The 27,695-nt window shown below is 43.4% G+C and overlaps 3 protein-coding genes across 3 annotated transcripts in view; 1 reads left to right on the top strand and 2 right to left on the bottom strand.

Annotated features, from left to right (window-relative positions):
- Positions 1–14,784, top strand: part of LOC109866680 (brain-enriched guanylate kinase-associated protein) — a 49,953-nt gene extending 35,169 nt beyond the window's left edge. The window contains exons 5-7 of the mRNA XM_020455464.2: positions 6,037–6,144; positions 6,446–6,526; positions 9,876–14,784. Of these exons, the coding sequence (XP_020311053.1) occupies positions 6,037–6,144; positions 6,446–6,526; positions 9,876–11,381 (1,695 nt within the window). The 3' untranslated portion in view covers positions 11,382–14,784. The remainder of the gene's footprint in view (positions 1–6,036; positions 6,145–6,445; positions 6,527–9,875) is intronic.
- Positions 14,785–15,097: 313 nt separating this feature from the next.
- Positions 15,098–17,752, bottom strand: rdh14b (retinol dehydrogenase 14b). Its single transcript, XM_020455172.2, has 3 exons — positions 17,279–17,752; positions 16,526–16,752; positions 15,098–16,264 (listed from the first exon to the last, which is right to left on the bottom strand). The coding sequence occupies exons 1-3, from the start codon at positions 17,630–17,632 to the stop codon at positions 15,862–15,864; spliced, it is 984 nt and encodes a 327-aa protein (XP_020310761.1). The 5' UTR covers positions 17,633–17,752; the 3' UTR covers positions 15,098–15,861.
- A 156-nt stretch (positions 17,753–17,908) lies between these two features.
- Positions 17,909–24,958, bottom strand: LOC109866484 (cysteine-rich protein 2). Its single transcript, XM_020455173.2, has 8 exons — positions 24,741–24,958; positions 21,786–21,880; positions 20,814–20,871; positions 20,495–20,623; positions 20,313–20,381; positions 20,016–20,110; positions 18,890–18,947; positions 17,909–18,749 (listed from the first exon to the last, which is right to left on the bottom strand). Exons 1-8 carry the CDS (start codon positions 24,781–24,783, stop codon positions 18,673–18,675), a joined length of 624 nt encoding a protein of 207 aa, XP_020310762.1. The 5' UTR covers positions 24,784–24,958; the 3' UTR covers positions 17,909–18,672.
- Between the last annotated feature and the right edge of the window lie 2,737 nt (positions 24,959–27,695).

Raw genomic sequence — 27,695 nt, 5'->3', positions numbered from 1 at the left:
GGAAGGATACAATTAACCATCCTGCCATTCCATCATTGTACGATCATCATGTGTCTTCTTCCTCGCTATGAATAGACAGCTGAATATCTCCCTCTCTGAATCTGTTAAGGAAAAGATAATCATGATCACAAAGAGCTGGAACTTTAAGATGTTGCAGGCTGATAGCGAGGAGAAGTGGAGAGGGTCTTTGTTTCATGGAACATAGAGGGACTGAATAATTTATCAAAATGCATATGTCTTTTTTTTATTGGATGTTAAGCTGTGAATCCTTATCAGTTGTATGTCTATTCAGCTCAGATGCTCCCTCTTTAGGGGTTACCAGGGTGATGATGTAGTTATCCTGTGCTCAGTAGATAATTGACTAACTTCTTTTTACACTTCACAAACCCCTGATCTGAGTTTATTGCAGTTCGATAGGGAAAAAAAACTTCAACAGTCTCTCTCTTTCTCTTTAAAAAAAAGCTTTAATAAAAATGTCAAACAAAATATAACCCACAATAAAGAGACACACACAAATTCCAACAAACATCAATGACATCACAGCTGCTCAAAACCACATGTTTCTACAGCATCCATACCCATCCCATTTGTCTCCAACTTTTACTCTCATTCTTCATACCTTGGTCGTTTCCAGTGTATGTAACACTCTATGTCATTATGCCCTCAAATTGCACTATTCTATCTCTCTCTGTAACCAACACTTTTTCAATATTTAAATAATAATGCATTTGATTTATCTACTGTCTTAACGATGGAGCTTAAAAGTATTTTCAAAATGATTGAGGAGAAAAGTATAGTCCTACCCATTGGGTATCTCACTGCCCCCCTCATAAGCCATGTTTTGAAATATGCAAATAGACCGATTTAAAAGTCATCTTAAATTGTAAAACTTTGGAAAACCAACTGTTGGACTTCATAGCACTCCCAGAAGGAATGAATTATTCAGTCATTGTTCATTTTACACTTAAGACATGACTGCCATTCTGCTGTAGGATTTGTGAATTTTGTCTCTTGGACAATTCATGACTATATAATCTCCCTCCATCTTGTGCCAATGTCAGTTTTTTCTGCTATTTAAGTCTTGGTTCCAATAGTTTATATTTTCAGTTGGATAGGCTCTCTGCGAGGATTTGTATATCTTTCCTATCATATTAGTATCCTTTTCCAACTCAAATAGGATTTTCTCGTCATTGCTCTGATGTCCAAATAAAATAACAAAGCAATGTTTTCCAATCTCGAGGTAAAATATATATTTTTACTATTGTAAGTGCCAAATAAAGTAACAGGGTTGACCGTAACAGGGTTGACCGGACTGTAACAGGGTTGACCGTAACAGGGTTGACAATTTCATCCTAAATCAGCCATAAATCCCCTTGTGATAGGGGGAATGGAAGTGTGTTGTGTGCAACAGGGAGGGACAATTGAATGCAACCTTCACATTTTAATTTTTTATTGCTACAACATTTTGAGCCTGTCTATCTATGGGTAACAGAGTTGACATGTTATGCTCGACCCGCTCAGTTTTCCACCACAAAACACCAGAAAGTGGCCAAAAAGAGTAAAACCTGCTCACCTCCCTTTCTACTATGACTTGACTACTAGATGTTCAATGTTTCTTTTGAAAAACACATTTAAAAATGATTATTTCACCATATTAAAACAAGAGTTCGGGTTCACATAACAGCATTCTTCGGCTTGTAAAATCCAATATTTGTGGACAATTCCTACTTAATATATCAAAGGGAAGCAAAGGTACTCATTTTGCGGAATGACCCAACAAAGGTACTCACTTTGTGGAATGACCCAACAAAGCATTTACATACCTTTTATGCACTTACTTCAAAAATCACTTTGCGGCCTCCGGTAAAAAAAATAGGTCAACTGTGTTTCTGGGATAAGTATAAAACATGGGCAAAAGTAAAGCTTGAAGTTATTGGACTCTTAATCCTCCTGTTGTGTTCCTTTCATGTTGATTAATTATGTGTACCTGGTCCAAAATGACAGCCCCATTACAGCTGATTATAAATCCATAATAATACATATATTAGCACCTAATGTTGTTAGATCTTTTTATCAACTTAAGTTCTTGTGAACATTACAAGTTTTGAACTTCTATTTGCTATTTATGGCCTCTATGGCCTTTAGTTAAAAAAGCATAATGTATGGATTATTTTGACTATAACAAATACTCAGATGAAATATATTGTGCTATTTATCACAGGCTACTTTGTGTCAAAGTTTAACAAGGACTCTCTCCTCATCACCAGTGTCATGATCAAATATATGAACAAGAGTCTCACATACAGTATATCGTTTGGTCATTCTGCTGCCACAGAATGAATTGTGAATAAGGCCTCAAAATAGCATTATATACCAGAGCTGCGAGAAAAGTTCAATATATTATTGAAAAAATGTTGCGATTGTTTGTGAGAATGCCAACAGGTGTGGTTCCCGGGGGGAAAGATTCTATTGGGGAAAGGTTCCCGTTGGGGTTGCCATGGAAGCCAAGAAGGGGAGTGAGGTGTGTGTGTGTGTGTGTGTGTGTGTGTGTGTGTGTGTGTGTGTGTGTGTGTGTGTGCTCAAACACACATGCATGTGGGGGTCTGGGAGAGGAAGTGTATCCATCTGATGAATGGGCATGTGCCTGAACTCAATTTTCTACACTAATTGTAGTCTCACCCATTCGTTTCTAATGACCCGTCAATGACTAGTAAGACCACAGGTGTACAAAAGTTAAATAAAACACCCAAAATGTAATGAAAATCATCCAAATGTATTTTGTGTGTTCAGATGCCCTGTGTGGACAAAGTCATGGAACCTTATATGACAATCAGATTAAATGAACTACATTTTTCAGAGAGAAAACTTCTAAAAAGGTTCAATTCGACCGGAACAAAGCAGGAGGGTTAAAAAAAAGGGTTCCGAAAACGTTCTTCGGCTGTACCCATACCACCCTTTTTGGTTACAGGTAGAACCCTCTGTGGAATGGTTCTACATTGAACCCAAAGGGGTTATACCTGGATCCAAAATGGTTCTTCCTGGAACCTTTTAGGTATATAGCTCAACAGAACAATATTTAGTCTACAATGTGAGACGGTTCCACTAAAAAAAGTTATTGTTTGTTATACATGATTAGACTGGAATGTTCCAGGGAAAAACCTGATTTAAAAAACAAAACAATCTACAGTACAGTTTGGTTAATCTTCCACCATTACTATGATCCACTTTCATATTCAGATTCCTGCCTTCATGATGTTCACATTCCTTTTCCCTTCAGCCTCATCAGTAGTCGGGTGGTTCTGTTCTCAGATCTCAGGAAGCAGGAAGACCAGAGCCCCATCAGTCAATGACAGGCTGCTGAACACTGCTGTAGGGATGCACCAGTGGTACATGGCCAATAGATAGAGCACTGAACATCAGCTGTACCAGAAAGATGTCCAAGCCAAATGTACCAACATTTACAGAGGCAGAAGTAGCCAAAGATTAATGCAAACCGTGCAAATGATAAAATAAGGGAATATTTTCTTAGCACAGGTGAAGCAAATAGAACCTTTATTCCTCATTTATGTATTTTCCTCACCTCAGTCACCTCCAGTAGAGGATCTGTATTTTCCTCACCTCAGTCACCTCCAGTAGAGTATCTGTATTTTCCTCACCTCAGTCACCTCCAGTAGAGTATCTGTATTTTCCTCACCTCAGTCACCTCCAGTAGAGTATCTGTATTTTCCTTACCTCAGTCACCTCCAGTAGAGGATCTGTATTTTCCTCACCTCAGTCACCTCCAGTAGAGTATCTGTATTTTCCTCACCTCAGTCACCTCCAGTAGAGTATCTGTGTTTTCCTCATCTCAGTCACCTCCAGTAGAGTATCTGTATTTTCCTCACCTCAGTTACCTCCAGTAGAGTATCTGTATTTTCCTCACCTCAGTCACCTCCAGTAGAGTATCTGTATTTTCCTCACCTCAGTTACCTCCAGTAGAGTATCTGTGTTTTCCTCATCTCAGTCACCTCCAGTAGAGTATCTGTATTTTCCTCACCTCAGTTACCTCCAGTAGAGTATCTGTATTTTCCTCACCTCAGTCACCTCCAGTAGAGTATCTGTGTTTTCCTCATCTCAGTCACCTCCAGTAGAGTATCTGTATTTTCCTCACCTCAGTTACCTCCAGTAGAGTATCTGTATTTTCCTCATCTCAGTCACCTCCAGTAGAGTATCTGTATTTTCCTCACCTCAGTTACCTCCAGTAGAGTATCTGTATTTTCCTCACCTCAGTTACCTCCAGTAGAGTATCTGTATTTTCCTCATCTCAGTCACCTCCAGTAGAGTATCTGTATTTTCCTCACCTCAGTTACCTCCAGTAGAGGATCTGTATTTTCCTCACCTCAGTCACCTCCAGTAGAGTATCTGTATTTTCCTCACCTCAGTCACCTCCAGTAGAGTATCTGTATTTTCCTCACCTCAGTCACCTCCAGTAGAGTATCTGTATTTTCCTTACCTCAGTCACCTCCAGTAGAGGATCTGTATTTTCCTCACCTCAGTCACCTCCAGTAGAGTATCTGTATTTTCCTCACCTCAGTCACCTCCAGTAGAGTATCTGTGTTTTCCTCATCTCAGTCACCTCCAGTAGAGTATCTGTATTTTCCTCACCTCAGTTACCTCCAGTAGAGTATCTGTATTTTCCTCACCTCAGTCACCTCCAGTAGAGTATCTGTATTTTCCTCACCTCAGTTACCTCCAGTAGAGTATCTGTGTTTTCCTCATCTCAGTCACCTCCAGTAGAGTATCTGTATTTTCCTCACCTCAGTTACCTCCAGTAGAGTATCTGTATTTTCCTCACCTCAGTCACCTCCAGTAGAGTATCTGTGTTTTCCTCATCTCAGTCACCTCCAGTAGAGTATCTGTATTTTCCTCACCTCAGTTACCTCCAGTAGAGTATCTGTATTTTCCTCATCTCAGTCACCTCCAGTAGAGTATCTGTATTTTCCTCACCTCAGTTACCTCCAGTAGAGTATCTGTATTTTCCTCACCTCAGTTACCTCCAGTAGAGTATCTGTATTTTCCTCATCTCAGTCACCTCCAGTAGAGTATCTGTATTTTCCTCACCTCAGTTACCTCCAGTAGAGTATCTGCATTTTCCTCACCTCAGTTACCTCCAGTAGAGTATCTGTATTTTCCTCACCTCAGTTACCTCCAGTAGAGTATGTGCATTTTCCTCACCTCAGTTACCTCCAGTAGAGTATCTGTATTTTCCTCACCTCAGTCACCTCCAGTAGAGTGTCTGTATTTGATGGCTAGAAAGGCCTGAAGGCATGATGGCTAGAAAGGCTTGAAGGCTGAAGGCATGATGGCTATAAAGGCCTGGAGGCTAAAGGCATGATGGCTAGAAAGGCCTGGAGGCTAAAGGCATGATGGCTAGAAAGGCCTGGAGGCTAAAGGCATGATGGCTAGAAAGGCCTGGAGGCTAAAGGCATGATGGCTAGAAAGGCCTGGAGGCTAAAGGCATGATGGCTAGAAAGGCCTGAAGGCTAAAAGGCAAATATTTCTTCTGAGTCTCAAGATTATATAGTCATTCTGAGTTGTGTATACATGCATCATTACAGATGTTGGTAGATATGAAACTGATGCAATTTTCAATGAAATAATGAGAACACCTACTATGCTGTGATGTTGTCCGGAAGAGAGAGGGGAATTCAGCTGTTTTAGCCAGTTAAAGGTTGGATTGTCACGACGAGTTGAGGGCCTCTGCGATTTCTATGTCCTGTGTGATCTGGGGCACAGAGAATTACACTTGAATACTTTAGGAACATTTTAAGTTATGTGTAAGCAATTAAGCAGTTTACTCATGATATGGTATCTGGCGTGGGTTCTCCCCCGTCCTCAATCTAATTTACTCTCTGAGGCACAGCAAATCTCATCTGACCCCACAGCCCTCCAAACCAAGTGGGAATTAGCTACATTACATGAAATCAAAGAAAAAACAATAATGTATTTGCAATGTGATTCTGATTTGAATCTGACATGAGTCTTTGTTTTCCTCAGTCTCAGCACCATGACAACGAGAAGAGAGCCCTGAGCAGAGAGATCATCGTGCTCAACAACCACCTGATGGAGGCCAAGCTGACCATTGAAAAACTACAAGAGGACAATGTAAGGGCCTGGCTAGTATGGACTCTCTCTATCAACACTCTATGAGGTCAGATGTAGAGGTCATCAAAAGTGTAGTCCCAACCCTCAAAGTGTATTGCAACGACCGTAGTACACATCACCTATAGCGTCTTCGCCAAGAGGTTATGACTACTTTGTGAAATAGCGAAGGTGTTGCACTGAGACAGACCTGAGTTCAAGTCCCGGTTCTGGCTCCTCTCCTAAGTCAGTGCTGTGTGTTCTTTAGATGAACTCTTTAAAGCATGTTTTCTTCTAACACAGTGTAACACATTCTGTCCTATAGGACCTGTACAGGAAGGACTGTAACCTGGCCGCCCAGCTGCTCCAGTGCAACAAGTCCCATTATAGGACACAGCTTTCTGAGGTGAGTCCTCCACCAACAGCACTAACAATCAGACCAACTGGGTTCACATTTAGAATTAGCTTTGTATCAAATACCTTGAGCATTTGAGGTATGGGCACGATGTGCAGGGCTGCAAGTATATGCATGAGTCTTGATCCGTTCACGTCGATCAATGCATGAGCAAGGGTTAAGGGCTAAAACCTGGGCTCTTGACACAAGCTCATGCAGTTCTAAACTTCCAATACATCAACAGTCTGAATCATGATAACTCCACTGATGGATTGCTAATTAAGCAAATGTTTGACAGGGATTAACAATTGAAAGCTGTAGCTGCACTATGTGACAGGTGGGTGAGTAATTGATGGAAGATAGATACACATACATACAGGACCGGCTCTATTTGAGTGTGCCCAACAGTGCCCATGCTACTTTTGTTGCCCAGCAGCAAAGGAACAAGTGAGAATTAATCAGTGCGTTAGTGCCAGGGCGGATTGGCAAGGCTTTCCACTGTATTAGCCCTGGGCCTCGTGCCCGGCCAGCATGGCAAGAGCAGATTCCAAAGCTGGCACGTTGCCTATACCATTAAAAAAATGCCTTATCACATTTGGCACAATGAGGACGGAATGGAAATATCAATGCAACCACAATTTATCAGTTACATAATAAACTAGTGATGGGTCCCCTGCGGGGTGTGTGTGTTCGTATGTGTGTGTGTGTGTGTGTGTACTCTATCACAGGAGGTTGGTGGTACATTAATTGGGAAGGACGGGCTCATGGTAATGGCTGGAGTGGAATAAGTAGAATGGGTTCCAATACATCAAACATGTGGTTTCCATGGTTTCCATGTTTGATGCCATTCCATTTGCTCCATTCCAGCCATTATTATGAGCCGTCCTCCCCTCAGCAGCCTCCACTGGCCTATATGAGTGTGTGTGTTGTTCCTATGTGGAGTGAAAACAATAAACAGATGACACCTCGGATATATACAAAGGTTATAGTCCTACTTATGTCTTTTATCCTGTTTATTTGTGGGCTGGAAAGTAATCAAACAATCACTGATGGCGTGTGGTGCAACACGGTGTTGCAGTATTGAAAACAGAGGATCCAATAACTCTGACTCCTATCTTTTTGATATATTTTTTTAATACTTGTTTTTCTCTGATGTTGGTATAAAATAATTGACATTCAAAAAAAAATGTGCATAAAATATAACTCAGTATTTGTATTATGTATTTTATACAATTTTTTTTGCCATCTTTGTCAGGGATCCAATAATTACAGACCTCACTGTACGTGTTGACAGCGAAATGTCTCATGGTAATTGGGTATTTACATAAAAAGTGAAAGTGTGATGCAACTTCCTATTAGCCAATGCAGATATAATTAACTACCTTCTTACTAGCGATAGTTGACTAGATTCATGTTGATAACGTTCTGCAATTGGCTTAATTCTTGTTGCAATGGAGAGGTGGCAGCAACAGGTTTCTAGTGCATTTCAGTTTGCATCGAGAGCTGCCCAGAAGAATAGAACCTCGGTAGAAATATCAAACTAATGATCTCATGATGTACAGTGCCTTCAGAAAGTATTCAGACCCCTCGACTTCTTCCATATTTCCTTACGTTACAGCCTTGTTCTAAAATTGATTAAATATATATTTTTCTCAGCAATCTACACTCAATACACCATAATGACAATGCGAAAACAGGTTTTTAGGATTTTGGGGGGAATTTATAAAAAATGATAAATAGAGGCCCCCTCAGTGGCGCAGCGGTCTAAGGCACTGCAGTGCTTGAGGCTTCACTACAGATCCTGGTTTGATCCCAGGCTGTGTTGCAGCCGGCAGCGACCGGGAGACCCATGAGGCGGGGTACAATTTTCCCAGCGTCGTCCGAGTTCGGGGAGGGTTTGGCCGGCCGGGTTGTCCTTGTCTCATTGCACTCTAGCGACTCCTGTGGCGGGCCGGATGTAATGCACGCTGACACGGTTGCCAGGTGTACAGCGTTTTCTCCAACACATTGGTGCGGCTGGGTTCCGGGTTAAGCGAGCATTGTCTCAAGAAGCAGTGCGGCTTGGTGGGGTCGTGTTTTGGAGGACTCACGGCTCTCGACATTCACCTCTCCTGAGTGCGTACCGGAGTTGCAGCGATGGGACAAGACTGTAACTACCAATTGGATATCACGAAATTGGGGAGAAAAAGGTGTAAAAAAATATGAATAAAGACCCGATGGTCACTCTGACGGAGCACTAGAGTTCCTCTGTTGAAATGGGAGAACCTTTCAGAAGGACAATCACCTCTGCAGCACTCCACCAATCAGACCTTTATGGTAGAGTGACCAGACAGAAGCCACACCTCAGTAAAAGGCACATGACAGCCCGCTTGGAGTTTGCCAAAGGGCACCTAAAGACTTTCAGACCATGAGAAACAAGATTCCCTGATCGGATGAAACCAAGATTGAACTATTAGGCCTGAATGCCAAGCGTGGCATCTGGAAGGTCCCTGGAAGCATCCCAACAGTAAAGCATTGTGGTAGCAGCATCATGCTGTGTGGAGGCTTTTCAGCGGAAGGGACTGATTGAGGATTGAGGCAAGGATGAATAGAGCAAAGTACAGAGAGATCCTTGATGTAAACCTGCTCCAGAGCGCTCAGAACCTCAGACTGGGGTGAAGGGTCACCTTCCAACAGGACAACAACCCTAAGCACACAACCAAGACAACGTAGGAGTTGCTTCGGGACAAGTCTCTGAATGACCTTGAGTGGCCCAGCCAAAGCCCGGACTTGAACCTGATCGAACATCTCTGGAGAGATCTGAAAATAGCTGTAGAGCGACGATCCTATCCAACCTGACAGAGTTTGAGAGAATCTGCAGAGTTGAATGGGAGAAACTCCCCAAACGCAGGTGTGCCAAGCTTGTAGCGTCATACCCAAGAAGACTCAAGGCTGTAATAACTGCCAAAGGTGCTTCAACAAAGTACTGAGTAAAGGGTCTAAATACTTATGTAAATGTGATATCTGGTGGGGGTTTTTTATACATTTGCAAAAATTTATAAAAACCTGTTTTTTCTTTTTCATTTTGGGGCATTGTGTGTAGTTCAATTTTGGAATGAGGCTGTAATGTAACAAACAAAACAATTAAAGGCAAGGGATATGAATACTTTCCGAATTCACTGTACGTTTGTTCGACAACAGTTCCACCTTTTAACTTCAGGTTATGGTTTAAAGTTGAATTCCTGTCTGTTCTCCATATGGTGTCATTATGTGTTAAAATAATGTTTGTCGTTTCTATGTCTTTTTTACATCTTTCATGAACTTTGCACTCTCTCACCACTGGTCGCTTTATCACAATTTTCTATATCTCTCTCTTTCTCAGTTGCCTGCTGAATTCCAGGAACGAGTGACCATGCACATGGATGGCTCACCTCTTTGCCACACCGTCTACGCTGACTCCGTCCCCGCCTCCGTCATCGCCAAGGTATTGGAGAAGCCCGACGAGGCCTGCAGCGGCAGCCAAGCTTCCAGTTCGCCTAGCCCCCAGCCCCAGGACCAAGGCTTCCTCCTGGACACCCTGGACAGAGACGAGCGCCTGGGCCTCCGGGCAGCATACAAGTCAGACCTGTACAGCAGTGACACAGCCCTCTATTGCCCGGTCGATCAGAACCGCGAACGCAGGCCAAGCATGGACGTCCACAGCCAGAGGAAGCTGCTCTACGGCCCCCAGATCTCCACGGACAGTAACCCAGAGGAGGGTACCTTGTTGGGGCTGAGGTCTGGCTTCTCCCAGGAGTGCTTCGCCAAGTTCCCCACCTCTCTGGGCCCCGCCTCAGGCAGCTCCTACTCCAGCTTCAGCGGAGGGGGCTCAGATGACAACAAAGGCAATGGCCCTCCCAGCAGCACAGCCTCCTCTCCCCACCACCACTCCCTCTACATGGACTGGAGGGATGGGGGAGACTATGAGAGGAAGAGCGACTCCTCCTGGGAGAAGGACAGTCCCAGCGGTGGAGGCTTCGCTAAGGTCCACGCTGTCTTCCAGCAGGCCGGCGATCATGGTGGAGCACACCACCAGAACGGCAGCTCACCCGTCTACAGCCGCACCATGTCCTCGTGCTTCAGTGAGCCCTACGAACCCCTCCCTCCCTCCTCCTCACCAAGCGTTGCCTACGGAGACAGCCGCCGCGGCAGCACACTGGCACCTGAGGAGGAGGAGCCGATTGGCCGCTGGAGACAGCTGAGCGCGGAGGATCTAAACTCCCACTCGTACTGCTCGCCCGGTCGGGCCTCGCCCTACAGCTTCTCTGAGCAGCACTTCTCAGTTCGGCCCGCCAAGATCCGCCTTGGACCCCTCTACAGCAGCTTCCAGGAGGGGCCCGACTACTACCAGGGAGGGGTAGGACCCATCATGGACCCCCCGGTGTGCTTCTCCACACCCAGCCCCGAGTGCAGCCCTGTGGGGGGCCTCCGTCAGTCCCATCAGTCCCACAACCAGCAGGCCCACCAGACCTACCGGGCCAAGGAGGACAGCCAGGAGTCGGAGCACATACTTTACCACTCAGGGAGCCCCGAAAACAGGGAGGGCAGCTTTGATGTGGCGGGGGCCGGGGGAGGAGTTGGAGGAGCGGGACAGACCAAGGAGTACGTGGACATCAGCCCCAACAGCTCCAATGAGTCCCTAAACCAGAGGTCCCTGGAGATGGCTGCCGAACTGCAGCAGCACTACCAGTCCGAGATGGAGCCCCCTTCGCCCCCCCAGGGCAGTCCACCACCGCCCCCGCCACCTCCTTGTCCCCCTCCACCGCAGTATCACAATTTTGGCACATTGGGACTTTCGAGAAAGGACAGTCTCACCAAAGCCCAGCTGTATGGAACACTTCTGAACTGAGAGAAGAAGGTATTCTGACTTACTGGTCTCTCTCTTTTTATCCATCTCTTTCCCTGGTGGGATGTGAGGTAAGAAGTCTTGGTGAATCTAGCAAAACATATTGATTAGTGTGAGGCTAGCCAGTTGTTCAGTTTAAGGACATCCATTTTGAAAGGACAGTTGGAAGATACAGTAATTAAGCATGAATTTATCAGATTGTTGCCACAGCTGTGAAAAACTGACAAACTAGTGGTTCGCATCACTACAATGAATGTGTAAGTTTGTCTGGGTCAGGTGAATTGACAATTCATTACTGTGCCAAATGAGTGGGGACTATTGGAAAATACTTTGCTACCTTTGGTACATTTGGTACATGAAATAGTCTTTGGAGGTACCAGAGACCAGTTGTTCCATGTGCTGTACACAAAGCACAGTGAGCTTGTAGACAAAGGAAACATTTAAAGTAACTGTTGAAATATATTAATATATTTAATTACAACATCAAAAATGTAATAGAAATGACTACAATTCAATCAGGTGTGGGCAGCAACACATTGTAAATATGTCTGGTTAAGAGCATCTACCAATCAAAGAGAGATACTTGGGGCTCTATTCAATCTTTAAATATTCCGCCATAGAAATGTAAAGGTGAATTCCGATTGACCCGACAAATGCAGCGTTTAGCGTGAATTCAGCCTCCCTTAAAGAGAGAACATTGCCTTTAAATTTCAATCACGCTTTAAAGCTGAACTTCCGCAATGTGGATTGAATAGAGTCCTTAGAATGTTGAAGATTCAGAGGACTGTCTAAACTACAATTATAGATTTGTTTATTGTCAATCACAGGCTGAAAACTGTGCTGCATTTATGCAGAGTAAAATATGTATGACCAATGGAGTATCCTGGTAAACGTTTGCAGTACTATACAGTAAAGGTCCTGGGGAATGGGTTAAAGTTGTAGAACTATACCATAAAGGGCCTGGGGAATGGGTTAAAGTTGTAGAACTTTACCATAAAGGTCCTGGGGAATGGGTTAAAGTTGCAGCACTATACTGTAAAGGTCCTGGGGAATGGGTTAAGTTGCAGCACTATACTGTAAAGGTCCTGGGGAATGGGTTAAAGTTGCAGCACTATACTGTAAAGGGCCTGGGGAATGGGTTAAGTTGCAGCACTATACAGTAAAGGTCCTGGGGAATGGGTTAAGTTGCAGCACTATACTGTAAAGGTCCTGGGGAATGGGTTAAGTTGCAGCACTATACTGTAAAGGTCCTGGGGAATGGGTTAAGTTGCAGCACTATACTGTAAAGGGCCTGGGGAATGGGTTAAGTTGCACCACTATACTGTAAAGGTCCTGGGGAATGGGTTAAAGTTGCAGCACTATACAGTAAAGGTCCTGGCGAATGGGTTAAAGTTGCAGTACTATACTGTAAAGGTCCTGGAGAATGGGTTAAAGTTGCAGCACTATACTGTAAAGGTCCTGGGGAATGGGTTAAGTTGCAGCACTATACAGTAAAGGTCCTGGGGAATGGGTTAAAGTTGCAGCACTATACTGTAAAGGTCCTGGGGAATGGGTTAAGTTGCAGCACTATACAGTAAAGGTCCTGGGGAATGGGTTAAGTTGCAGCACTATACTGTAAAGGTCCTGGGGAATGGGTTAAAGTTGCAGCACTATACAGTAAAGGTCCTGGGGAATGGGTTAAAGTTGCAGTACTATACTGTAAAGGTCCTGGAGAATGGGTTAAAGTTGCAGCACTATACAGTAAAGGTCCTGGGGAATGGGTTAAAGTTGCAGCACTATACTGTAAAGGTCCTGGGGAATGGGTTAAGTTGCAGCACTATACAGTAAAGGTCCTGGGGAATGGGTTAAGTTGCAGCACTATACAGTAAAGGTCCTGGGGAATGGGTTAAGTTGCAGCACTATACAGTAAAGGTCCTGGGGAATGGGTTAAAGTTGCAGCACTATACAGTAAAGGTCCTGGCGAATGGGTTAAAGTTGCAGTACTATACTGTAAAGGTCCTGGAGAATGGGTTAAAGTTGCAGCACTATACTGTAAAGGTCCTGGGGAATGGGTTAAGTTGCAGCACTATACAGTAAAGGTCCTGGGGAATGGGTTAAAGTTGCAGCACTATACTGTAAAGGTCCTGGGGAATGGGTTAAGTTGCAGCACTATACAGTAAAGGTCCTGGGGAATGGGTTAAGTTGCAGCACTATACTGTAAAGGTCCTGGGGAATGGGTTAAAGTTGCAGCACTATACAGTAAAGGTCCTGGGGAATGGGTTAAAGTTGCAGTACTATACTGTAAAGGTCCTGGAGAATGGGTTAAAGTTGCAGCACTATACAGTAAAGGTCCTGGGGAATGGGTTAAAGTTGCAGCACTATACAGTAAAGGTCCTGGGGAATGGGTTAAAGTTGCAGCACTATACTGTAAAGGTCCTGGGGAATGGGTTAAAGTTGCAGCACTATACTGTAAAGGTCCTGGGGAATGGGTTAAAGTTGCAGCACTATACAGTAAAGGTCCTGGGGAATGGGTTAAAGTTGCAGCACTATACTGTAAAGGTCCTGGGGAATGGGTTAAAGTTGCAGCACTATACTGTAAAGGTCCTGGGGAATGGGTTAAGTTGCAGCACTATACTGTAAAGGTCCTGGGGAATGGGTTAAAGTTGCAGCACTATACAGTAAAGGTCCTGGGGAATGGGTTAAAGTTGCAGCACTATACAGTAAAGGTCCTGGGGAATGGATTAAAGTTGCAGCCGTATACAATAAAGGGCCTGGGGAATGGGTTAAAGTTGCAGGCGTATACAGTAAAGGTCCTGGGGAATGGGTTAAGTTGCAGCACTATACAGTAAACGTCCTGGGGAATGGGTTAAAGTTGCAGCCGTATACAATAAAGGGCCTGGGGAATGGGTTAAAGTTGCAGGCGTATACAGTAAAGGTCCTGGGGAATGGGTTAAAGTTGCAGCACTATACAGTAAAGGTCCTGGGGAATGGGTTAAAGTTGCAGCACTATACAGTAAAGGTCCTGGGGAATGGGTTAAAGTTGCAGTACTAGGTGTTTTTACAAAAACATATAGATGCCCCTAGGCTGAATCCATTTCAGTGCAGCTCTGTCCACTCATTCAGTTTTTGCTTTGACATGATTTTAACATACCCAGAGCACTTAAAGAGACCGTTCAATGTAGGTATTACTTTGTTAACAATGGACTTCTATTGAGATGTAACATTTGTCCTACCCGTTGATACTATTTTTTTCTCTATAACCTTTGGATAAGTTTTCCTGTCCCACTCTACCTCAGATTCTCATTCTCACACCCCCCCATCAAGCAACTGCATGCTTGTTACTATCACATCATTATGCATGTTTCTATATTTCTGTTGTGTTTCCTTTAACCTAATAAAGCACAAACTACGCATTTTGATGCGCCAAGGCTGCCTCAACTGTTTTAGTGTGTGTGGGACATAAATATAATGTCATTTAGTGTAAAAGATCACAGATACAATGTCACTGTAATGGTTTTAAAAGCATTCAAATCAAACTGTGTGTGTGCGCACATACACACGTGTCTAGAAATTATCTTTGGATTGTCGACTATTTTGTTTGACTATATAATTCATAGCATTAGCCATACCTCCGCATTGACATTCAAAACACATTCCCCCCTCTCACTCACTCTGGAGCGAAAAGGGAATTACTTGAGAGATAGCATCTAACCAGAGGAAGGAGACACCACAGCATCAACATCATCTGACTGAATCTGAATCTCATTGTCAACTTTATTGTTCCCGTCCATCCTGTCACAGCAGAAGGTGACGAATTTACACTTCAAACACCTCATGAGAGGAAAACTGGATTAGGTAACGCAACACAACCAGTCTCCTATTCCTTTTTCTACTGCCAAGTGCATGCTGCAGGATGCATGAGCTTAGCCGCCTTCGCATTTACTTACAGCTGCTGAACTACATACCTGTTGGCTTTTCAAACCACCCTGGAGATATTTCTATAGCACTATAACCAATCATGTTCGCACTCGGTAAAAGCAAATATGACAGTTCAGCTCCCCTTTGATAATCGCTACTGGGAATTAGCTCCCCTCCACTTTGACTGTGTGAACTTGTGATTCAGTGAACACTGGTGAAGACAGTACAGAAGATAGAATAGCTGGTTCCTATGGGAACGGATATACTTAGTTACACATTCATGGAAGACTGCAGTTCTCAGTTTCACAGGCACATTGCACACCTCCAATCACACTCACACTCCATCCACACCTCATTTGCACATCACACAATTATATGTGCACACAAGGACCCACGCATGCACGCGCCCACACACACACACACGCACCCACATACCGAGGTTAATTAAAAACAGTGGAAACTTTACCCACTGACCCCAGTTCCAATGAAACCCCAAGAAGTCTCAATCAATCATCTCCCAATTCACTTGATTCCCAGGGCAAGTCTCTCATATGGTCTCTATAAGAGAGTCTGGAACCCAGGTCTCTTATTGAGTTTTTATCCCCACCATGGTCTCACTCAGGTCCCACAGTCTCTTGGCCACCTGATCGTCCGTCGCCTTGGGCATCAGCTCCTCCTCCTCGCAGTTAGCGAAGCACTTCCCCGCCACGCCCTCCACGTCGGGTGAACACGCCAGGTAGAGTGGCGTCTGAGCTCCCTCCAGTGGGCTCTTGAAGAAGAACAACGAGGCCAGGTAAAAGAGAGGTTTGGCCAGGAAGGGGATGTGGATGTGCCTGCCCAGCCTGGTCCTCACGATGCCTGGGGTGAGGGCATTGACCGTTACCCCCGTGACGCCCTCCTCCTCCAGGCGCCGGGCCAGCTGGTGGGTGAAGAGCAGATTAGCCAGCTTGCTCTGGCTGTAGCAGAAGGCTTTGTTGTAGCTTCTCTCACTGTAGTGGTGATAGAAGTAGAAAACATTATCCCTCAAGGGGAGAATCATCCATAGAAACACAACAGACATTACACAAGGGTTGTGTTCATTAGGCACCAAAATAAAGAAAACTGACCGAAACAGGGAAAGACTAACTTGAACTATTGTCCAATAATAAACAATAGGGTTTTTTGTGCAAACCGTTTTGCTACAGTCTGCACTAATGAATGGAATCCAGGTAAAAACACAATACACAAAACATAACATGAACCAACCGCACCTGTTGAGGTCGTCGAAGTTGATGCTGCCATACTTGTAGAGCTTGGAGGAGACCACCACCACGCGGCTGGGGGAGGAGCGCTTGAGGAGGTCCAGGAGGAGGTGGGTGAGGAGGAAGTGACCCAGGTGGTTGACCCCCAGCTGCATCTCAAAACCCTCCTCTGTCTTCGTGTAGGGACACTGGTAAATGCCTGCGTTGTTGATGAGCACGTCAACTTGTTGTTCTTCCTAACAGGGGCAGTCAGAAGAAGACAGGCATGTATGAGGCAGACATACTGTACCATTAGTAGAGAGGTTTTGCTTAGTGGTGGCTGGATAACTGTGTCATGTTGGTCTCTTTATCTCAATCATTCATGAGTAAGAAACTACAATCAACGCAAGTGATTTCAAGTGAAGGAATTGTAATAAGGAAGAACCTTATCTATAAATGTAATCCCTTTACAATTGAATTGATGTTGATAGCTTTTGTAAAAAAAAAACGTTCAATGAATGTGTACATGTGATTGTTTCAGAACGTTGGACAGCTCACTATGGCGCTTTGAAAGGTAACCTTCATTTAAAAAAAATAACAGCCCCAGAATGATGGTATGGAATGAACGAGACGAGACCCTCCAACAGCTCAAACAACATAATATTCCACTGCATCAGTCTTTTATCTTCGCGGACCAGATACCATTTGGACATTTTTGCCTTATGTACAATAGTTATTTAGCCTAGACTGACCTCAATAAAGTTCAGCAAAATGCACATTTACCTTCAGGATCTCCTCGCAAAAGCTCCGCACAGACTGAAGCGAGGCGAGGTCCAGGTGTTTGATCACCACCTCTCCGTGCTCTGGCCCCGCTTGCTTCTTGATGTCCTGCGCTGCTTCCTCAGCCATCTGCTGATCCCGACAGGCCATGATCACCCGGGCCTGGAGTTTGAGCAGCTCCCCGGCCGCGGCCTTCCCTATGCCGCTGTTCGCCCCGGTCACAATGACCGTCTTTCCCCGCATCATATCGGCCGGGTACCGGAGCAACTCGACCGCTTTCTTCCGGGGGAACATTCTGCGAACAATTAGCAGTATTCCACCGCCGACGACAGCGGCCACAATAATCGCAGCTGACATTAAAGCGAAGACTTTTATGTTTCACTTACAATATTTATGTAACACAGTGAGAAAGGAATGAACAACAACATCCACAAGGCTTTGCAAAACCTTCACGTGCTCGTGACACCTCGCTACAAACGAGTAGTCGCACCCTGCTGGTAGAAATTGGTGATGTCACGTAGGGGGCTGTGTTGTACACTGTAATTAGACTGTAGCTACCAACATGTAATACATTTACAGCTTCCTGTAAAGTAACACCCTTACTAATTTCCCCAAATAAGACACAAAACAACCTTTCATGTTCTCACAATTTTATTGTAGAAAACCTCTGATGACCACTGTTCTTCTCAGTAACACACATTTGGTGCTCAAAGACCCAAAGTACAAAACATATTCAATCACCAACAACAATAAGCTAATACTAATGCACATTCCTAGTAGGCGTATGTTCTATCTATCTACTCTGTCTCTATACTGCAGGGTGAAAATAGGCCCATAGCGGATAGCTTGGAAATCAAGCAGTTGTGTCAGCCATGTCATTACAGGTGCACAACAAAGGACATAGTTTTCAGGGAATGACAAACAGTAGGCCTACCACACCCAAGTCTTCCCCTATAGGTGTGTGCTGTATTGTGTAGAGTCAAACCATACGGCGACTTATCATTTAATAAACAATGTACTGTACATCTTACACACAACTGTTCATTTGACACGAACAACGAGGTAGGGGACACCCATGAACCTACTGTGTATTTCACAGGGAGAAGCTATAAAGATGAAATTTCGTACACAAAATTGATGTAGAAATACAACAGAACATTGTAAATAGGCCTACACTATGCATGATTTAACATGTGGTTTTTTCTGTAGATGCTGAATAGCCTAAAGGAGACAATACTATTTAATCAGGGCATGTGTGAACATAGTCGAAGGTGTAGGCAGAGGTTGGAAATACAGACAGGGTGAGTCGATCTACGACTGGGGTTAGTAAAAAGGCCAGGGTAAGGGAGGCAATGTTGAAGAGGTCTGGGTGGGGGTGGAGGTGGGTATGGGTAATCTCAAGGCTGGGCCTCAGTCTCTGCCTCAGTGCTGGGTTCATGGTAGATGTAGCTTCCTACACCTCCAGTGTTCACCCCTGGAACGGGCCAATAGAAAGACGTCAGAATACGGTGAAATACAGTGTATGAAATATCATAATAATTGTAAACCATAGCAATAAGGCATTTTATCTTTCATGTGGTTAAGAGGAAGAAAGTTTTGAGTGAGTGAGCCTACCTTTGGGCCCAAACAGGGTGGCGTAGCACGGTTTGTGGCAGTAGGCCTGCCCATCATGCTGTAACAGAATGGAATGAATATAATGTACTCTACTGAGACAGTTCCAGACACAGCTTTAAAGGCATCTGTATCTATCTATGGCCACATAAATACTATATAAAAACTCAGCAAAAAAAGAATATATATATATATATATATATATATATATATATATATATATATATATATATATATATTGCCATAGAAATACTGTATCTAACTATGGCCATAGAAATACTAAAATACCAAATAAAACTATGGCCATATAAATACTATATATATATATATATATACAGTGCCTTGCGAAAGTATTCGGCCCCCTTGAACTTTGCGACCTTTTGCCACATTTCAGGCTTCAAACATAAAGATATATTCCACTGTAAATGGTATAGTCTCAGTATATTCCACTGTAAATGGTATAGTCTCAGTATATTCCACTGTAAATGGTATAGTCTCAGTATATTCCACTGTAAATGTTACAGTCTCAGTATATTCTAATGTAAATGGTATAGCCTCAGTATATTCCACTGTAAATGTTACAGTCTCTGTATATTCCACTGTAAATGGTACAGTCTCAGTATATTCCACTGTAAATGGTACAGTCTCTGTATATTCTAATGTAAATGGTATAGTCTCAGTATATTCCACTGTAAATGGTACAGTCTCTGTATATTCTCAGCACATTTTCAACTATCATTTAGAATCTACTCTTCTATCATGTGTGATTGTTCTATGTTTATTGTTTTTATATTATATATACTGTATGTAGATTATGGGTAAATCCCTTTTTATACATTCTCTTTGTATATTTTGTATATTGCTAGCAGCACCACTTCATGTCAAATTCTGTGTATGTGAAAATGTACTTGGTGGAAAAAAGGTGAATCTGACTCTGATTCCGATTCAAGTCAGTGTTACTGTATGTGAAGGGTGGCCCAGCAGCCATTGTCTAACTGTATTTCTATGGTTCTGCATTCCTGGAATCTTTCTAATAACTCCCCTCCCCTCCCCCACACCCCCCTCTCCCTCCCCCAACCCCCCCTCTCCCTCCCCCACACCCCCCTCCTCCCAGTCTTCTGTCTGTCACCTCTGCGTGACTGCCTGGGGCCAGGGTCTTGCTGCACCTCTCACAGCGCAGACAGGGTCGATGCCAGTCCTTCCCCAGGGACGTCACCTTCTCAGCTGCATACACACACACACACACACACACACACCAATGTCAGACATATCACCATGGAAACAACATTCCTCCACCTCACCATATTCCCCTGGACACCCACTCACAGAGGATGTGAGTGGGAGGATGTGAGTTTGTGTCCACACACACATTAGCATATACAGTAAGAGCTCCAATATGGCATGGGCAGTAACATAACACACGTACCGAAATACACTGTCTTGCTGCACCTTGGGCATTTACTGGGTTCTCCAGAGAAAGTTGAGAAGCTTGCGGCTGTGTCAAAAAGAGATTGAGAAGATGAGGCTTGTTACAGCCAGTGGTTATCTTCATACGGGATATAATAACACGACAGCAGATCTGTTACTCTTTTCTTTCATGTTGCTTACCCTTCACTGGGCCTCTGGCATGAGCTTTCTTCTCCTCAGGTTTGGCCTCTGTTTCCGTGGAAACGCTGGCAGGGGTATCATTGACAGGCGCCTCGTAGACATAAGAGCCAGCACCTCCGATATTCACACCTACAGAGAGAAATGCTTAATTCAGTCAACATACAAACACATTGATCATAGTTTCCTTTTATAAGTCTCTCTGCAAACGCATACATTGGGCCTATCTTATAGGCTTGCTGTGAATAATTAAAATGTTTTTATAACCACATAAAGCACACATAACTAAATAATGGATGGCTATAAAGTTAATGTATTGCACCTTTTGGTCCAAAGAGGGCAGCATAGCATGGCTTGTGGCAGTACGGAGTTCCATCATGCTGTGAACAGAGGGAAAGACAATGAGCAGAAGAAGTATCTGGGAACAAACACATTGGACTTTGTTGGGGTGGATCTTGGTATAACTTGAAGTAAAAATGCCACTACAACATATTGACGCCCACTCTAGCATTGAATGCTACATGACTGACTTGAGTTTAAAACAGCCGGTGTAGCTTTAGAGGGATCTTTGGATCTGTGAAACATGCAACAGAAATGAGATGAAACAAATGGATTTTAGATGCACTGCACACTACACATGATAGCACCCCATACTTTAGTAGCCTACTGTACCCTAAATGAACTATAGAAGGCAATCCTCTCTGTTCGTAACTGGCCTAGGTCCCTGTGTAGTTCTGTACAGTACCTATATTGATGAACAGGCTATGTCAGAATACTCTCTCAGAATGACGATACTCTCCCCGTGAGACCTTAACCCTCCATAACCTTCCCAGAGATCTATGGGAACAGAGCCAAAATGTCCTCTTAGTTACTCATCTTTATTGTACACAACACTTCCTGCAGTTTCTGACTGTTTCTGTGTGAAATAATTTAGAAACCTTCTTGGAACCAAAAAGGGTTATTCAAAGGGTTCTCCGTTGGGGTCAGCCAAAGAACCCTTTTCAATTCTATTTTGTATTTTTTAAATTGAACCTTTATTTAGCTAAGGAAGTCAGTTAAGAACAAATTCTTATTTACAATGACGGCCTACCCCGGCCAAACACTAATCCGGACGACGCTGGGCCAATTGTAAGCCGCCCTATGGGACTCCCAATCACGGGCGGTTGTGATACAGCCTGGAATCGAACCAGGGTCTGTAGTGATGCCTCTAGCACTGAGATGCAGTGTGCCACTCGGGAGCCCACTCTAGATAGCACCTATTTTTCTATGATTGTAAGGTACTGAATCCTCTTACCTCAGCATGGCCCCCTGGGTTCAGGGTCTTGTTACAACGCTCACATTTCAGACAGAACTTATGCCAGTCTTTCCCCAGAGATGTCACCTTCTCCGCTGTGTGGGGGATGGGGGGGATGGGGGGGGGGACAGCGGTTACATTACTGTGCAGGAAACTGACATTTGGAGTTGAATTTACCCATTTAGAGGGACATGTCAATTCAGTATAAGATGTTACAGAGTGAGCTGCTTCAGTCGGAAGGGTTCTTCATGGAACCTAAAAGGGTTCTACCTGCAACTAAAAAGGGTTCAAAAGGTTCTCCTATGGGGACAGCTGAAGAATCCTATAAGGTTCTAGATAACACCTTTCATTCTAAGAGTGTTGGTCAATACAGTATATAGAAATGTAGTGAAGATAAGGCTGTTATCTCTAATCTCAGCTATCCCATCCTCTTTAGATTGGCGACCTGTCACTAATGCAAGACACAGTTAAGTGGGAGGCTGTGAGCACTTTGTGCTGTCCCTGCAGGGTGTTTTCTCTCACTCCCTCTCTCTCACTCTCTCTGTCCGTCTGTCTGTCTTTCTCTCACTCTCTCCATCTGTGTCTCTTCCTGCCCTTCCAGTCTCTCTCTTGTTCTCTCCCTCTACTTTGTCTAGCTGCACAAGCATAGCACACACACACGCACGCACACAGGGAGAGGAAGTGAGAAAGGAGGCTGTGGGGGGTTGTTCATTCTAAATAATCAATGTTGATTAAGGGGTATTTTGTTTGCCCTTTGGTACAATATGTGATTATGTCTCATCCTGTATCTGTTGATGAGATCCATCCAGTGGCAGTGTAGGAGCAGGACTCTATGGCTGAATCACAAATGGCACACTATTCCCTATGTAGTGCACTACTTTTGACCATGGAACAGGTAGGCCTCTGGTCAAAAATTGTGCACTACATAGGGAATAGGGTGTTAATTGGGACAGTCGAGAACTCTGACAGTCAGAGAGGAGTGAGGATTATTATTATCAGTAGCATTCAAGGACAGCAACGGGCAACACTAAATTACCCACAAAGTCAGTACACTTTCAGAGATAAGGGTGATGACTATTATGTAATGACCCAGATTACAATGTTAAAATGAAGAGAAGTCATGGGGCATGAATCAAAGACTGGGAATTACATAACATACATCATCTAAACTCCTGAGGCAGAGGGACACGGACAGAATATGAGGTATTTCGTAATGAGAGTGGGAGTAGACGGAGAGAAGTAAACACTGTAGATATAGCAGCACTCAAGGATACCATTAAGCAGACAGGGACTAAAGGAACTAGGAACCTAAGGGGGGGCAGTGTGTAAATAATGGGAACAAACAAAAAGAGACTGACAAGCTACAAAAGTATGGCTCAGAGGGGCCATGGCTCAGAGGGGCCTTTCCATAAGTGAAAGTACTAAGATGCTTAGTTTTCAATGTCTCAGACAGCGAGCAGATTTCAAGTGAAAGGCTACCAGGTATTTATTCAGTCGTTCATTACCAGATGGAAAACCCAAACCATTGCCCATTTGGGGACTAATTAGGCAAAAGAAACAGATGCTTCAAGATGAGTGAAAAGTGTTGCAAGGTTTCCAGAGGTTTCATTCTGACACACTGCCACTGACTATCAAACACAAAAAATAAAGAACCCGAGAAGCAAGTACCATCTGCTTACTGTTTTTAATTTATGAATGAACAAAAAATTATTCTAATATAGTCTAAGAAGAACTATCAAAACGATTTATTTAGTTTTTTACTGTGGTGTATAGGGGCTTCCTATGACAGGAAAGTGGGATAAAAAATTAATGATAATGGGTTGAACCATGTACAGTATGTTTCAGTTTCAACAGAGACCAACAGGTCTGGATCGACCATATGAATGAACATGTTGAAACCGTTTTTCTTTTAGAGTGTCTCACACTACACGCATGCTCTGTCATTTTAAGGGTGCGGTTTGGCCGGCCGGCTCGTGCGCGGCTCCATTCCATTTCATTCTTTGGGAGGCTGGGAGCTGTCCATGCCAGTTAGTGCTGAAATGGGAATCCTATTGTTCTCCAGAGATAGATCAGGGCAAAGTCGATCCATCACACATATGCTACGAATTAATAATGTATATGCAAGGTATAATGACAATCTATCTGCGCAGCAACATTAATAGCCTATACCTTATTAATTGCATTAGCTCAATCTCTTTATTGTGCCACGGAGCTAGGCTAAAGGCTATCTCAAATCTTTTAAAACTACGAACACATTCCCTGAATAGGCATACTGTAAACAGGCTATCGGTTAAGGATAAGAGATTGCTTTTAGATCCACCTAATAGCCATCAATGGGATAGTCTGCTTATGTCACTAATCTGGGGACAGATGTTTTCACTTTATATCCCTCCAAAAACCCAACTGGTCAGCTGCAGGTAAGTGGTGTGCGCGCGGAAATCCTATCGCACCGCTGGCGTTTTATTGGACTGATATGACCGATGTATAGCCACGAGCTACATGAAGTCATACAGTAGGTTTCCCATATGACCTCATGAAATAATAAATGATCACACCTGCAAGGACATGGCTTTGGTTTGTCAATCAACACAAAGACTGCATAAGCACATGTAGACTATACCACACAGAACGTCTGAAGTCATTTACAGTCAGGAACCAGGCATAATTGGTTTAGTCTCTATAGGAACGCCAGGCGGACCAATACTTATAGTAAATAGCCTAAAACTGGTTCATTCTTATACAATATATCAAAGGCAGTACAACTGTTTATTAGGCCTACCCCCAATCTATAGGTTAATATGCATACGGTATCATTATAACGTTACAACAGTTGGCTCAGATTTGAGACAAAATGACGGTGACTACAATAGTCATTACATAGCTGACTCGGGGTGTGGGGGGTCGTACATAAAACACATGGAAGGATATGCACGATCATATGAAAAATGCACTTACCAAAATAAACTGTCTTGTCGCATTTAGGACATTTCGATGCCATGTTAATTGTATTCTGGACTAATGCCCCCTTGAGAATATTATTTCCTTTTTTCTTTTTAATTCAGTAATTTGAATCGGCTAGCTTTTATTGATGGAAAAGTGGAAATAGCAGACAGCATCCTCCCTTACATTACTCTACGAAATCTACATAGCCCCTCCTATACGATGACGTATATGCTGCTGATTCTGGCCCAGTCCCAATACTGTTTATTGCTCCCTTGGCCACTGCACCGCAGACTTGAACCTAGTCCACTAGGACAGGCATTTAATTTAACCTAAATGTACTAAATGAACTAAATGAACTAAATAATACCTAGTAGCAGTAGTATATCTGTGCTTATTTATATTTGCGAGCAAATTGTAAATGTGACAGCAGGCTCAGGCTTACAGTGAATTAGTTCAATGAGAGACAATGTAATCACTTGTATGTCATTTGAAGTGTGAGAGTTCCCCTCTCGCACTTTATCTTTCAACAGACATGTTTGTTTCCACTTTGTGTGGTTGTTAGGATACGCTCTTCTACCTCTGTGCTACTCAGACGGAATGTTAAGTGATGCTCTTACAAGTCCCTAGAATATTGAGTTGAGGGGAAAGATTAATTCATTTTCGAAAAATTCAAAAGTTCAGCCAAGGCTATTAGACATGACCAATGAGACAAGCCTCATAAGAGGACTTTAGTCCAACTCATTATTCACAACGATTTACATTCTTACTCTTGATTCGATTCCAAGAGAAATAGCCTTCCATTAAAATCCCACTAATGCATGCTCTATGTTTATAATAAGATAAATACCCTTAAAGAGCAGCAACGTAAATGGAAACGGTGTTGCTATTTTCCACAGAAGCTTGCTTTCCCTCTGGAGCCTGGGAATGCACTGATCTTAAAATAAACACTTCCAGAATGGTCTGTCCAGAACCAAAGTTTTGGCTCAGCAACCAAGAATGGGTGAAACTGGTCTGTTGGGGAAATGTTTGTCTCCGTAACATACAGTCAGACGTCACCCGAGCTCCATTCCCCAGTCTCTGTACAGTAGAGACTGATGTCTCTCATGGTCCCATCTCTACTATTCCTCTGCTATGTACCCTATATTACACCATACCTTAATTAACAATAACAGCGTCCCTATGTGGTATTTCAAGTGTTAGTGTTACAAATACTACTCGTCCAGTGTTGCCCATTTCCCCTTGGTGATAACTTGGCAGAGCAAACAGTACTGGTAGCCTTATCCCTGGGCTTATCAACCAGTCCCTCTCATCCTCTATTTTAACCGGCCACATCAGCAACGGGACATGACATGCCTACCTCTGGGTGCAGAGGAGGTTCTTATCTCTCTGGTGATAAGGGAGAACCCTGCCATGATGGCCCAACATGGGCCTCCATCACACCCCAGTCACTCCAAATAATAGACAGGATTGATACAGACACAGGCTGGGGGAGATGGAGACTCTCAAGTTAAGAAACAGTGAAGAATTGCAGGAAAATTGTTTTAAAAATGCAATCATTTCCAGAGGAAGGTCACCTCACTTTTTGCACCCCCACTTTCAGTCAAAGTCAGGTGCCCATGGATGGAGTGATGGGGTCTAGACAGAGAGAGCAAGAGGGAGACAGAGAGATGATAAACAGGGAATAATTCATATGTAATGGGTTTCTGCTGCGGTCTACTTTACAGTCCCACCACATCACAATAACACAATATGTCCACTGTATTTCATTTGAAAGAATGTGTTTTGTTTATCTGTTTTCTTGAGAAATGCATCAGCCCGGCCCAGGCCTAAAAATTGTGCATCAAAGTATGGACCCAGTGCAGTGTGGTAAGAGATACTTCTGAGGAGATGGGAAACTATATTGGGATCGAATTAACGGCCATTGTGTACGTTGCCCAAGTGTCGTCAATGGGCCTGCCCGGTGCATTCTGGGCGATTCTGGGACAAGGAGATCTCCTCCAAGGAGTGAATGGGAGTCAATTGGGTACTGGCTCAAAAACCCAACATTAGCATGAATTTTGTGAACAAGAAGTACAACATTAGAAATATTTTCAGATGTGAGATAATGAACTTGTTCTCTGTAATATCATATTGCTTTGGAATTGTGCATTTTTTTTGAGGAAAATAGGCAGGTTTGTCGACTCATACCCTGAGTTTGAGAAGGGATTGCGTGATGATTAGCTTAGCAACCGCGTGACGCGGCATGACAATGTGAAAGCAATTGGTCGACAGTCTGCTGGGTGGGGTGTTACATGTTCCTTCATTCATTGCCAAATGAAATGGCTAATTTCCCCCTTCGCTAATATCTCTGGTGTGGTTTTGACAGCCCCATATACTGGAACTACATTTACAAAAATGCAAAGCTAAGTGGAGGTAAACTTTTTTTCTGTCACACACTGCTGTCTAGGCAACAAAACGTATGTAGCTTGCGAACGTGGCGTGGGAGGCAAGGAACAAGTTCAGCATTTCCCAACTTTATGCAAATCACCAGTGGCAAACGCTGGGCAATTTTTATTTATTTTATTAATTTCACCTTTATTTAACCAGGTAAGGCAAGTTGAGAACAAGTTCTCATTTACAATTGCGACCTGGCCAAGATAAAGCAAAGCAGTTTGACACATACAACGACACAGAGTTACACATGGAGTAAAACAAACATACAGTCAATAATACAGTATAAACAAGTCTATATACGATGTGAGCAAATGAGGTGCGATAAGGGAGGTAAAGGCAAAAAAAGGCCATGGTGGCAAAGTAAATACAATATAGGAAGTAAAACACTGGAATGGTAGATTTGTAGTGGAAGAATGTGCAAAGTAGAAATAAAAATAATGGGGTGCAAAGGAGCAAAATAAATAAATAAATACAGTAGGGAAAGAGGTAGTTGTTTGGGCTAAATTATAGGTGGGCTATGTTCAGGTGCAGTAA

The sequence above is a fragment of the Oncorhynchus kisutch genome, linkage group LG21 (assembly GCF_002021735.2).
Source record: "Oncorhynchus kisutch isolate 150728-3 linkage group LG21, Okis_V2, whole genome shotgun sequence".
NCBI lineage: Eukaryota > Metazoa > Chordata > Actinopteri > Salmoniformes > Salmonidae > Oncorhynchus > Oncorhynchus kisutch.
The sequence above is the reverse complement of the archived record's forward strand: the minus strand, read 5'-3'. Positions and strand labels throughout refer to the sequence as shown.

Bases quoted from the DNA above. Each gene is read 5' to 3' on its own strand.
- rdh14b (XM_020455172.2), bottom strand. From the start codon at position 17,632: ATGTCAGCTGCGATTATTGTGGCCGCTGTCGTCGGCGGTGGAATACTG. The intron at 16,753-17,278 runs GTAAATGTGCAT...TGCCCCTGTTAG, and splicing joins TTTGCGAGGAGATCCTGAAG to GAAGAACAACAAGTTGACGT. The intron at 16,265-16,525 runs GTGCGGTTGGTT...TCACCACTACAG, and splicing joins AACTTCGACGACCTCAACAG to TGAGAGAAGCTACAACAAAG.
- LOC109866484 (XM_020455173.2), bottom strand. From the start codon at position 24,783: ATGGCATCGAAATGTCCTAAATGCGACAAGACAGTTTATTTTG. The intron at 20,382-20,494 runs GTAAGCAACATG...TTTTTGACACAG, and splicing joins TGCCAGAGGCCCAGTGAAGG to CCGCAAGCTTCTCAACTTTC. The intron at 18,948-20,015 runs GTGACAGACAGA...ATTCTGTTACAG, and splicing joins CCCCAGGCAGTCACGCAGAG to CATGATGGGCAGGCCTACTG.